Source organism: Erpetoichthys calabaricus, chromosome 18, assembly GCF_900747795.2.
Source record: "Erpetoichthys calabaricus chromosome 18, fErpCal1.3, whole genome shotgun sequence".
Taxonomy (NCBI): Eukaryota; Metazoa; Chordata; class Cladistia; order Polypteriformes; family Polypteridae; genus Erpetoichthys; species Erpetoichthys calabaricus.
In genome coordinates, this window is record NC_041411.2 from 79,198,101 (window position 1) to 79,211,567 (window position 13,467).

A 13,467-nucleotide genomic window follows, 5' to 3' on the forward strand; every position below is an offset into this window, starting at 1 on the left:
GGGTATCATTGTCAAACCCTGGCTAGTAATAAGGGCGAGCAGCGAATCTTTATAAAAATAAAAGAGTTCTGCTTCACAAAAACGTTTTCCAATCACAAGGAAGCTCTGTGGCCACCTTCTGGTTTGTCTTTTGTCACCCAAGCACTTATAGTAAAAGGGAGGGGAAAAAAACAGGCACCTTGGGCAGACGGCCATAAGGAGGACCTGTGAGGGGTAGGGTCCATTGCAGTCATTTCTGGGAGGGTGCTAAATGGACGCTAATTTACAGTTGAAAAGGAGCGCGGAAAGGCAGAAGAAGGAGAAACAAGAAGAAGCTCATGTAAACGTTGTCTGTCCACGGCCTGATAGGAGGTCCCCGCACTTAAAAATCAAAGCACTTACCAGTTTGAAGACTTCATCGGTCAACACGCTCCAGGAAGAAGCGGACGGGACAGTCAAGAGGGCTTAGCGTGGCTGAGCGGACAGCAGTCTTTATTTTTTTCTGAGATGGCGCATTTTGAAATTGACAAAAGGACTACAGTTTCATTTAAGAAGTGACCGAGCTGTGTGGACACTGTGTGTTGCCAGTGTTATGTATGTGTTGGTTTGGGGTTGCAGGGGGGCTGCGTTTTCAGATTTGATGGCTGCCATTTATGTTTGTATTTTTTTTTATAATTAATTTAATACATTTGTTCTCTGCTTTCTTGCTCTTTATCATATTATTGATATTATTTTAATTACATTATTTAATCTAACAATATCGCAGGTTGTGCGGCACGGTGGCGCAGTGGTAGCGCTGCTGCCTCGCAGTAAGGAGACCTGGGTTCACTTCCCAGGTCCTTCCTGCGTGGAGTTTGCATGTTCTCCCCGTGTCTGCGTGGGTTTCCTCCCACAGTCTAAAGACATGCAGGTTAGGTGGATTGGCGATTCTAAATTGGCCCTAGTGTGTGCTTGGTGTGTGGGTGTGTGCCCTGCGGTGGGTTGGCACCCTGCCCGGGATTGGTTCCTGCCTTGTGCCCTGTGTTGGCTGGGATTGGCTCCAGCAGACCCCCATGACTCTGTGTTCAGATTCAGCGGGTTGGAACATGGATGGATGGATGGATATTGCAGGTTGGGGTCCGAGGGAGATTTAGGGGTGACCCGCTATCTGGATTAAACACATCACCAAAAAGCGTGGTGACTTATAGCAGCATTGTCCAGGAAAGGGTGAAGCGTTATAGCGTGGAGCACAAAGGCAAAATGGAATAGCCTGTTATGAGAAGGAAATCCAAAATCAAACAAGTCCCAATGCAGATTCCAAAAAAAAAAAAAAAAAAACGAGGTCAAAATACTAAGCAGGAGGGCAGAAGAAATTCCAGAAAAATCACAAAGCACACGGGATGTACAAAAAGTGGAAAAACTCGGCCCTCCTGAGCACATTTGTGGAGCTGTGGGAGATTTATAGGGCAGAGGGCGGGTCCTGGCAGTGATTGGCAGTTGGCCCCGCCTCTTGGGGAACACCCACAAAACACAAGGCACATAACAAAGGCAGCAGTAATACAGCAGAATCAAAATGAGGGAACAATGGAAATAATTAACAAAAGTAAAAAGGACCATACAAGACACAAAAGAGGGACTTGAACCCCAGTTGGGGAGGAATCCTTGCTGAACTATAACACGCTCTGCTTGTCTGTTGTGCTCAGGTATTATTAGACAAACACCATTTACATTTTATAAGTATATGACCATTAAACAAGTACTCTGTAAGATGCCATAAGGAATTATCTGGCACCCCATCCAGAATGAAAGGTGTCAATTTCACCAACCTGTCTGTGAATTCAATCTTCATCATTATTGGGTATGTAGGAGTTACTGGGTGGGGGGGATTTCAATTCCAAATGATTGATCACAGATGGAATTATGACTAATGTATTTTCTCATCTCCACCTATAGTTGATGGCGATAAATGACAGTGATAAAAATAAATAAAGACATCATCAAAAGAATCCGAATCGATCATGACTGGAATTCAAAACAACAAACTGTGTAATTAAACGTGAAATAAATGAAGTGTCCCTTTCTCACCTATGTCATCCTCGATCCACTTGTACATCAAGCCTTTTGTGTGAACGTCTCCAACCGCATCCTGCAATGACAAGCACAAGCCATCAATGACGCCACACGATGGGCATGCCCTCCAGACCGAGAAGGTAAATGACAGAGCCAGGCATGTCGAAAGAAAGAAAGAAAGACTAATATTGTCCAATCCATTGAGAAATGCTAAATGCTAGAAAGAAAGAAAGAAAGAAAGAAAGAAAGAAAGAAAGAAAGAAAGAAAGAAAGAAAGAAAGAAAGAAAGACTAATATAGTCCAATCCATTGAGAAATGCTAAATGCTAGAAAGAAAGAAAGAAAGAAAGAAAGACTAATATAGTCCAATCCATTGAGAAATGCTAAATGCTAGAAAGAAAGAAAGAAAGAAAGAAAGAAAGAAAGAAAGAAAGAAAGAAAGAAAGAAAGAAAGAAAGAAAGAAAGAAAGATCCTTGTTTGTAATTTTAGGGATATTCTGCACTCTGTAAGTGCCTGGCAGGATTAAAAAGGGACCCTTGCCGAGAAGGGAAGCCAGACTGGAAAGACAGTGATGGGTATGAGACTCTTACCCACATGTGGGGACTAAACAAAAGGAGCAGTTGGGGGAATGCTCCTATTTTGGAATATAGTCATCCCGATTCCACAAGATAGCAGTATGCCAAGACCTCGATTACCATGTGGACACTGGCAAGGCATGATGGGAGTTGTAGTGCCGTGAATCAGCCCTGCTGGGTCCTGTGGGTGCAGCCAATTGATGCTGTGAGGATTCATGACCTCTGTTTTTCGGGGCTTCTGCTTGACCCGGCAGTGCTTTCATCGGACTGTCTTGGGTGCGACATAAAAGGAAGCTGTTCAGCCCCCTCCAGTTGAGTCAGAATCTGGAGGCAGCAGGCATCGCTCAACTAGGAGGAGCAGAAGGAGAAGACAAAGATTTGTGGTGTGTTTGGCTGTGCACACTCAGTGAGCTATTTGCCTATTTGAACTTAGGACTGTGTTGGGTGATCTTGTGCCGGAGGTTTGGAGCTTCAGTGGCGCCCCCTTGTGGTCACAACTCCAGCTATTTGGGGCAAAAAGTTTGGTATATCTCTTGGGTAGCCTAGGATCTAAAATCACTCCTAATGTTGTAATGGCAGTACAGTATTTGGATTGTTTGTGGAGACCTTCAGTAGACACTTCTTATATATATATATATATATATATATATATATATATATATATATATATATATATTGTCGCAATAACGAGACATCACACAGATAAAGGTTTGGGGCAGCCACCCGTATAATGAGGTATCCTGGCTGCAAAGTCGAAAATGCAAAATATAGAGCACTGATGTGCTTAGAACAGAGTCCACAACAAGACTGACACATAGGGGAAACGGTTAGACTTTTAAAGGGGAAGACAGGAAGTGAGGTCATATGGGTCTGGCTCAGGATCATCTGCCATAGGTTCAAGCCCGGAGGTGACATCACAGGGGCCGGAGCCGATAAGGTCTTCTTCCATTGGCTCGGTTCCGGAAGTGACGTCATGAGAGCCAGGTGAGATCTCCCGGGAATGGTCTACAGGCAAGGGAAAAAAAGAATCCGTGTACTCTGCCACATCTCGGCATGCCTCAGAACTGCCTTCCCTCGAGCCCTTTAGCTGCCTCCCATGCGCACGTGTGTGACAATATATATATATATATATATATATTATATATAGGGCGGCACGGTGGCGCAGTGGGTAGCGCTGCTGCCTCGCAGTTGGGAGACCTGGGGACCTGCAGGTTCGCTTCCCGGGTCCTCCCTGCGTGGAGTTTGCATGTTCTCCCCGTGTCTGCGTGGGTTTCCTCCCACAGTCCAAAGACATGCAGGTTAGGTGGATTGGCGATTCTAAATTGGCCCTAGTGTGTGCTGGGTGTGTTTGTGTGTGTCCTGCGGTGGGTTGGCACCCTGCCCAGGATTGGTTCCTGCCTTGTGCCCTGTGTTGGCTGGGATTGGCTCCAGCAGACCCCCGTGACCCTGTGTTCGGATTCAGCGGGTTGGATAATGGATGGATGGATATTTATATATATATATATATATATATATATATATATATATAAACATCTGCGTGTGGAAGTGTGTGTGCCTGCCTCTCTGTCTGGCCTGGAAGTGCGAGGCTACAGCATGAAGCTCAAAGAGCCAGCAAGGTGGCCTCAAGTTAATGAGTTGGAAGAAGAAAGAAGGATGAGGCTACAGCATGAAGCTGAAAGTAAGCAACTTCATCGCCAAAGTGAAAGAGCCGAGGAAAGACAAAGGAGAGAGCAACTCACTTAGCCATTGATAGACTAGGGGGGTGAGCACATCCACAAAACGAAACCACCGACTCTGCATTTCAATGTTTTTTTCTGACAATTATAATAGTTTCCAGGAGCCCAGGCTTTTTACAGCACAGGCTTACACAGCTAGTTGTATGTAGTAAACTGTAAAAATCAAGTAAATAAAATGGAATTCTGGCCAAGCGGAAGGTAGGCACGCTCTAACGTGAAAAGATCGTTGGTGCAAAGGCCCCTTGCCATCACGAGCCCCTGGGCGCACATCCGCAGCGCCCCACCCCAGGTTACATTGCAAGTGAGACGGCTCTCCTGTTTTAGGCCACTCTGACGTTTGCGCCTGTGTCTGGAGCTCGTCACGGAGGCTGACGCTGCAGCCAAACACCGACGATGGATTGTGTAAACCAGGCCGAGCGCTGAACTAAAACATCCGCACATCTCCTCGGTACGGCTTTCCCGAGTTCATGGCGAATGGCACGGCTGGTCATCAATCAAACAAACACCCGAGAATGCAGCACAGGAGTGTTCCAAAACCTGCACGTCCGTGGCTTCTTTTTCTTTTTCCTAAAAGGTGCCAAGCCCAGCTCCCCTGTAAGGTCTGTTTGTGTTGGCTCAAAGGCCGCTATTAATAATAATGTTGACTTGTGCCAGCAAAGTGTACCAAACAACGCTACCCTCGGTAGAATTAAGTGGCTCAAGGTTAAAGGGAGACACGTCTGAAGGCGGCAAAGGGAAACGTTAATCATGTCGCTCTTCGGGCCGCCCTGTTGAGGTCCTAAACCCGTGGAGCTCCTTTTGTTGTTTGTCGGGCACTCGTGAGCTCCAACTGCTATTCTCGCAAGGCTGGGTTAAGCAAAATAAGCACATGCTTAGTGCATCAAGGGAAGGGGGGGGGACCATGTGGTGCAAAACTTCAAATGGTGCAGCTGGACCAGGATACACAAAAAGGGGGCTCCCAACGTTAAATGAAAAAAAAATGGCCCAGATATTGTCACACACGTGCAAGTCGGACGCAGCTAACAGGATCACAAGATGGCAATTTCATGCTAAACCAGGGGGTGGCAGTGTGCACTAACCCTTTCTATCTCTCTCCTGCAGATCACCCGAGGGAAGTCCCGCCTAAACCTGTTCTGGCCCAGTGACATCACTACTGTTACAAACCAATGACATCACTGTGCCCAGTGACACCACATCCTCCAGCATATCTATATAAACGCCGTCTTGTTCTCATTGAGTCAGTTCAGTCTGCAAAGACCTTATGACTGCTCAGTTGTTTTGCATTTGTATCAAGTATATGGGTTGGCCACCCCATCCTTTTTCTGTCACTTTATCATCTTTTTTTTTTATATATACAGTCATGGGTGGCTGGGGCCCCTGCTCAGCTGGGACGCCTCTGCCTTGGACGGACCTGGGGAGCGAGTGTGGACAGAGCATCACCTCCCCCAGAACACTAGATGGCAGCGATACCTCGGACTCCCACAGGGCTTCATGGGAATTGGAGTTCGTTACAGCCCTGTTGGGATCCGGGGGGTGCCACCAGGGGGCGTTGCAGTGGTTCCTGAGCCCGTGTGGGCGGTTCATCTACCACACCTGGAGATGCAGCCAGAAATGGGTCGTCAAACACCTGGACCACTTCTGGGTGGGCTATAAAAGGAGCCAGCAGCCACCACTCCAGGAGCCAGAATTGGGTGGTAGTGGATGAAGCTTGCTGGAGAGGAGTGGAGGAGACAAAGAAGTGGACTTGTGGACTGTGTGGACTTGGTGCTTATTGGGACTGTGTTGTGCCTGTGGGTACAGGGAAGGCGTTACCCAGAGGCAGAAGAAAAGAAAAGAAAACATTTATTTGTTTAATTAGTGTGCCTCCTGCGTCTGTCTGTGTTGGGTCAGGCGCTGGTATAACGCCTTTGTTACAATATATATACTGTATATATATATATATATATATATAGATGTTTCTTCACTCCCTGCGTGGAGTTTGCATGTTCTCCCCGTGTCTGCGTGGGTTTCCTCTCACAGTCCAAAGACATGCAGGTTAGGTGGATTGGCGATTCTAAATTGGCCCTAGTGTGTGCTGGGTGTGTTTGTGTGTGTACTGTGGTGAGTTGGCACCCTGCCCGGGATTGGTTCCTGTCTTGTGCCCTGTGTTGGCTGGGATTGGCTCCAGCAGACCCCCGTGACCCTGTGTTTGGATTCAGCGGCTTGGAAAATGGATGGATGGATTAACCTCTGTTATTAATATTTTATTATTTTATGCATATTATATATATATAATATTATATATGGGCGGCATGGTGGCGCAGTGGGTAGCGTGGAGTTTGCATGTTCTCCCCGTGTCTGCGTGGGTTTCCTCCGGGCGCTCCGGTTTCCTCCCACAGTCCAAAGACATGCAGGTTAGGTAGATTAACGATTCTAAATTGGCCCTAGTGTGTGTGCTTGGTGTGTTTGTGTGTGTCCTGCGGTAGGTTGGCATCCTGCCCAGGATGGGTTCCCTGCCTTGTGCCCTGTGTTGGCTGGGATTGGCTCCAGCAGACCCCCGTGACCTTGTGTTTGGATTCAGTGGGTTGGAAAATGGATGGATGGATGGATGTTTCTTCAACTTGTTTGGAGTCCACCTGTAGTCAATTCAGTTGATTGGACTGATTAAGAGAGAAGGTCCCAGAGTTGAGCAGACACCAAGCCAGGAGGTCAAAGGAATTGCCTGCAGAGACTGCTTAGAGATGGAATTGTGAGGAGTCACAGATCTGGGGAAGGTGACAAAATCATTGAAGGTTCCCAAGAGCACAGCGGCCTTCAATGGAAGAGGTTTGGTACGGCCACCACTCTTCTGAGAGCTGGCAATCGGCAGAAGAAGGGTCTTGGTAAAAGAGGTGACCAAAGAACTGCCTGAGCTCCAGAGAACCTGGGTGGAGATGGCAGGACAACCACCACCACAACACTCCACTAATCTGAGCTATCTGGTAGATGACACATGAAAGCCCCTTTGAACTTTGCAAACAAAAAGGCACCAGAAAGACTCTCCGACTGTGAGAAACAAGGCTCCTTGACTTGATGAACCCAAGATGGAACTCTTTGGCCTCAACGCTAAGTGTCATGTCTGGAGGAAACGAGGCACAGCTCATCACCTGAACGGGACCACTCCAGAGGTGAAGCTTGGTGGTGGCAGCGTCACGCTGTTGAGTATAAGGACTGAGCGGTGAAGTCAGGGTGGCCCCAACTCTTGGGCTTCCACCCACAAAACACAAGGGACGCATTAGAGATGGTAGTAAATAAATAAACACAACAATCCTAGCAAACAATAAAGAAATACAATAAGCACATGAAAAACAATAGTTTAAAATAAGCAAAAGAAAGGAAAATCAACACAAAGGAGGGGAACTCACCATGGCTGTAACACGACACAGGCACTCTCAGCCTTCTGCCAGACCACCAAACCGGTACTGTGATATATGGACACACTCACACCCACACACACATACACACACACACACGAACACACACACACACACACACACAAGTATACACACACACACACACATGCACACACTCACACCCACACACACACACAGTGGTTTATCACACAGAAGGTGATTATGCAAGTTCAACCTTCCTATCACTCAGTCAACAATTCGTTCTTGTGGTGGCTGAAGCCAAACAGACCATTACTTAATAATCTTTTATTTAACATCAACACTAAACAAAAATTCTAACTGCAAGAAGAGGCCCATTTACAGCGGATTCAGAAAGTACTCCGACCCCTTCCTTTTCTGCACACTTTATCGTGTTTTAGATTTCATTTGATTACAGAATACATTTACCATTTTTGCACAAATATTAATACATTTAAAATGAAATCCACAACACAATAAACTGGGCAGAAAGTCCGGGGGTCTAAAGGCTTTCTGAATCCACAGTAAGTGGCAGACACAGCAAGACTGCAGCAAATCCCACTTACTGTGACGTCTTTGAAAAGGTGCACCTGGTCAAAGTCAATGTTGTGACTTAGAAAATAGTCGTTCACACAGGACAACAAAGTCACTTCAGGGAGGGAGAAAATGTCCATAAACTGCTTGATGGCGGGACCCTGGAATGAGGAGGAGAAGACTGGTTATAGCCAGAATAATTTTTTGAACCAACTAACCAAAAAGAGAGTCCTACTACACAAAAATTGTAAGAAGAGAGAGAAGAGAGAAGGATACTGACAGCAAAAGAGTTCCCTGCATTTGCCACTCCGGTAGTAAAGTGGCCACCAGAGGGCAGAATATCCTGTATGTGTGCTCTGCGCCTCAGAAGGGTAAAAGGATGGGGCATCAGTATGAAAGGAGATGGGGAGACTGACTGCCTCTGTTAAGTGTTATATGGTGACCTGCAAAATCTATCTATCTGATCCTGCCGACTACGCTAAAATATTTATTTATATATTAGATAGGTATGAAAGACACTATCTATCTATCCAATTCTGCCAACTATGCTAAAATATATATCTGTTATATAGTGCCTTTCATATCTATCTATCTAGGTTGCACAGAATCTTTTCTATTAAACTTTAGCATCTTAGACTCACAAGGTTTTTCTAATTGTTTTAAATAAGTTATTATTGTTTTAAGAGATGCAGCTCTTTTCAAATTATTCTTGAAAGCATGCCATAAGATTACCAAAATAAAACATCATTTTATACTGACTTTGTCTCTGTGCTTTAAAGTACGCTAATGCTTGCCTAGAATGCAGCCTCTGACCTTGAGTCTAAACACCATACCAAGTTTAGATCACCCTGCTTTACCTTTCAAGAACAGGTGATTGCCTGAGATTTGCCTGCTATCAGCTATATGCTAAAGAGGATCGTCTATATATTCAAATCTATAAACGCTTTGTGTCAACCAAGAACTGCTAACATATCTGTGATTGCAGTGCAAGACTAACATCTTGTATGATATGCTCCTTAGAGGTCTCTGTTAAGTAAATTTCTTATATACATTTTGGAGTCTCGAGAGCCTTTGCATACCATTAGCAAAGTAAACAGGGACTATACGGTGTATACATAGTATATAGAAAGTGTATTTATTATAGATAGATAGATAGATAGATAGATAGATAGATAGATAGATAGATAGATAGATAGATAGATAGATAGATAGATAGATAGATAGATAGATAGATAGATACTTTATTAATCCCAAGGGGAAATTATTCACATCTAATCCTGCCAACTACTCTATCTATCTATCTATCTATCTATCTATCTATCTATCTATCAATCATATGGATCCTTTCATATTTATCTATCTAATCCTGCCGACTACACTAAAATAAATGTTATACAGTGTCTTTCATATCTATCTATCAATGTTATACAGTGTCTTTCATATCTATCTATCTATTTATGTTATACAGTGTCTTTCATATCTATCTATCTATCTATCTATCTATCTATCTATCTATCTATTCCTGCCAACTACTCTATCTATCTAATCCTGCCGACTACGCTAAAATAACTATCTATCTATCAATGTTATACAGTGTCTTTCATATCTATCTATCTATTTATGTTATACAGTGTCTTTCATATCTATCTATTTATGTTATACAGTGTCTTTCATATCTATCTATCTATCTATTCCTGCCAACTACTCTATCTAATCCTGCCGACTACGCTAAAATAACTATCTATCTATCTATCTATCTATCTATCTATCAATGTTATACAGTGTCTTTCATATCTATATCTATCTATGTTATACAGTGTCTTTCATATCTGTCTATCTCTATGTTATATAGTATCTATCTATCTATGTATTATTTAGCCCCTCTCATATCTATCTATGTGTCGTGAGGTTGTATCCAGTACAGACCACCATTCAAGAATAATCTGAATTGATCTGGACTGAACGGCCTCCATGACTTTGTACCCCTGAGTGTGTCGGCCTTTCTGGCCTCTGCCTTCATATTTCACCTTTTCATCGTCAACAACAAAACTGCTGCCTTTCTGCGTTGCTTTCACTCTTAGAGAAACAGAAACAAAAGGGAGCTCATCTGAAATTTCCTGAGAATGCGATGAACACAAGCAAGAAAGGGTTGTGCGGTCTGAACGTGGGACTACATACTTTGCCATAGAAGTCACTCATGTGGTAAAGTGGGATATGCTTTGTCCCTCCGTACATTTCAATCACCTCCTCATCTGCTACGGGTTGAAGGCCTCTGTTGGAAAAAGAAAATAATGGCAATTGTTTACCTTAACTTATATAAAACTCCACCTGTCCTTCCCCTTACCGACCTGCTTATCAGGAGTGGAGGTAAAGCCAATCGAAGCAGCACTGAGTGCAAAGCAGGACTCGTCCATCACAGGGCCCACTCACCTACTCACTCACACCACATATTGGGGATGTGTAATGCATCTGATCAGTGATGTCGGCCCCAGGATTCAAATCCAGGACACTGAAACTTAAGCCAGAGCACTAACTGCTGTTATGAAGCGGTATCACTTTGAATAAAGTGGGCTTAGAAGATAGATGGATGGATGGATGGATGGATGGATAGATGGATGGATTTTTAATGAATTTCCCGTTATATTTTTCTGATCTTCTTTTTTTGGATTTGATTTAAAATTTTATTTAACGCAGGTGGAGTATTTCTGTCTTTTTCTTATGCCATTTTGTTTTTCACCTAGCAGTTGCCACCACATCACTAAGAAAACATGACAGCAAGTGCTTGGTTTATGATGTCACCACTACTATGGCATAAAGGTGAGATGAAAGATATTTCCATCCATCCATCCATTTTCCAACCCTGCTGAATCCAAACACAGGGTCACGGGTGTCTGCTGGAGCCAATCCCAGCCAACACAGGGCAGGAACCAGTCCTGGGCAGGGTGCCAACCCACCGCAGGACACAAACAAACACACCCAGCACACACTAGGGCCAATTTAGAATCGCCAATCCACCTAACCTGCATGTCTTTGGACTGTGGGAGGAAACCGGAGCGCCCGGAGGAAACCCACGCAGACACGGGGAGAACATGCAAACTCCACGCAGGGAAGACCCGGGAAGCGAACCCAGGTCCCCAGGTATCCCAACTGCGAGGCAGCAGCGCTATCCACTGCGCCACCGTGCCGCCCAGATAATTCCTTCATCCAAAATAAAAGTTTGAAACACAACGTTGGACATTCATCAGGTGTGTCTCACGAGAAGGCACGTTACCTGTAGGCAGTACCAGGCTGAACGTAATGGAAAGCATCGATCTTCATCAGAAGACTCTGAAACGAATAAAACAAATCCCAAAGGCCATCAGTGTTTTGGAAAACCAGGGCTAGCAGACTCATCTTGCAGCCTGGTGGCACAGCAGTTAGTGCTCCTGCCTGAAATGATTGGGGTATCTCTGTTTATGCAAGGAGTTGTGGGAAGGAGAAACCTTGACCTCCATCTGGATTAGACATTGGGACTGCATAGCTATGAGCTAAACAAAGGAGCTTGATGGACTGAATGGTCTCCTCTCGTTCATCAAATTTCTTATGTTTTGTCACTAGAAGTCAAGCAAAATGATGCCTTTTATTGGCTAACTAAACAGATTACAATATGCGAGCTTTCAAGGGAACTGAGCCCCCTTCTTCAGGCCAGGATGTATGTTCTGTCACAAATGTGCGTCTGAAGTTCTCCTTAGAGGTAAGCACCACCACTCGGGGACATGAAGGGGCGCTGTAGCTGACAATAACATCTCTTCTTTCTCGTACAGCCCTGAGAAACTTCCCAATGAGGGCAACTGACTCTGTCCACTATAAAGTCGAGATGCTCCCGGTAGGGGTCATCTCATTCAGGAGTGAGCAGACCGCAGTACGGAGCTCCCACCCAGGTGTTGACCGCTCTACAGAGCCACCCTGCTTGTTTCTGTTTTACACTATTTTGATTTCTGTCCTTATTCTACGCGCCATCCACCGCTGGCTTATTTTTTTGGACACTGCCAATGTTAAAAGGGGCGAGCCAGTTGGTGCCTCAACATTTCCTCTGTGACCAGTGTGTTCCCTTGGTGGATGACAGTTCCTATGTGTAATTTCCGGGTCGCACAGTGTCTGTATGCACTTCCACGCTCTCCTCTTCTCCACTGGCCTTGCAGTGACAAGACATTCAAATAGCTGACAGGTGATCTTGTGAAAAGCGGTGGCAACTAACAGTAACAGCTTATTTAAACCACAGACAGCCCAAGGTGATGCCAAACGAATGGGCACCCCAAGCAAGCTGGGGAATGTTGTCTAAAACCATTTTACGATTTCTGATCAACGAGCACCCGGGCAGGTATAGAAAATCTGGCTCTACATCGTGCTGTCACAAAAGGGGTGGCATTCCTGATGGGTCACTTCAAGAGCCAGTTTGTGGTTGGCACCTTTGAGGCTGTTTGGATTTCCTTCCTTCAGGACCATGTTACATTCTCCTGCCCTAGGAGACTTCATGGCAAGCCTCTCTGTACCACGTCACGTAAGTATGAAATCGACACGTCAGTGGAAAGGTCACTCCTTCATCCGAGTTGTGGATACTAAACATCCATTTCCAAGCCTCCTTTCTAATCGTTTTTTATCGGTTTGATTCTGGTTCTGACCTATGAAACTTCTGACAATATCTGTTGCACATTTTGGCTCGGCGCTATCTATCTGTCTATCTATCTATTATTTAGTACCTCTCATATCTATCTATGTGTCATGTCGCATCTATCATACAGATCCGTTCATATCTATCTATCTAATCCTGCTGACTACGCTAACATAACTATCTGTTATACAGTGTCTTTCATATCTATCTATCTATCTATCTATCTGTTATACAGTGTCTTTCATATCTATCTATTCCTGCCGACTACACTATCTATCTATCCATCTGTTATACAGTGTCTTTCATGTCTATCTATCTGTTATACAGTGTCTTTCATATCTATCTATCTATCTATCTGTTATACAGTGTCTTTCATATCGATCTATTCCTGCCGACTACACTATCTATCTATCCATCTGTTATACAGTGTCTTTCATGTCTATCTATCTGTTATACAGTGTCTTTCATATCTATCTATCTATCTGTTATACAGTGTCTTTCATATCTATCTATCTATCTGTTATACAGTGTCTTTCATATCTATCTATCTGTTA

General features: G+C 44.5%; 1 protein-coding gene across 2 annotated transcripts in view; it reads right to left on the minus strand.

Moving 5' to 3' along the window:
* Positions 1-13,467, minus strand: part of LOC114668749 (5'-nucleotidase domain-containing protein 2-like) — a 59,600-nt gene that overhangs the window by 31,958 nt on the left and 14,175 nt on the right. For both annotated transcript variants that reach the window (XM_051921021.1, XM_028824662.2), the window contains exons 4-7: positions 11,534-11,589; positions 10,441-10,534; positions 8,295-8,423; positions 2,044-2,104 (exon numbers count right to left, since the gene is read on the minus strand). In XM_051921021.1, coding sequence (XP_051776981.1) covers positions 2,044-2,104; positions 8,295-8,423; positions 10,441-10,534; positions 11,534-11,589 — 340 coding nt within the window. The remainder of the gene's footprint in view (positions 1-2,043; positions 2,105-8,294; positions 8,424-10,440; positions 10,535-11,533; positions 11,590-13,467) is intronic.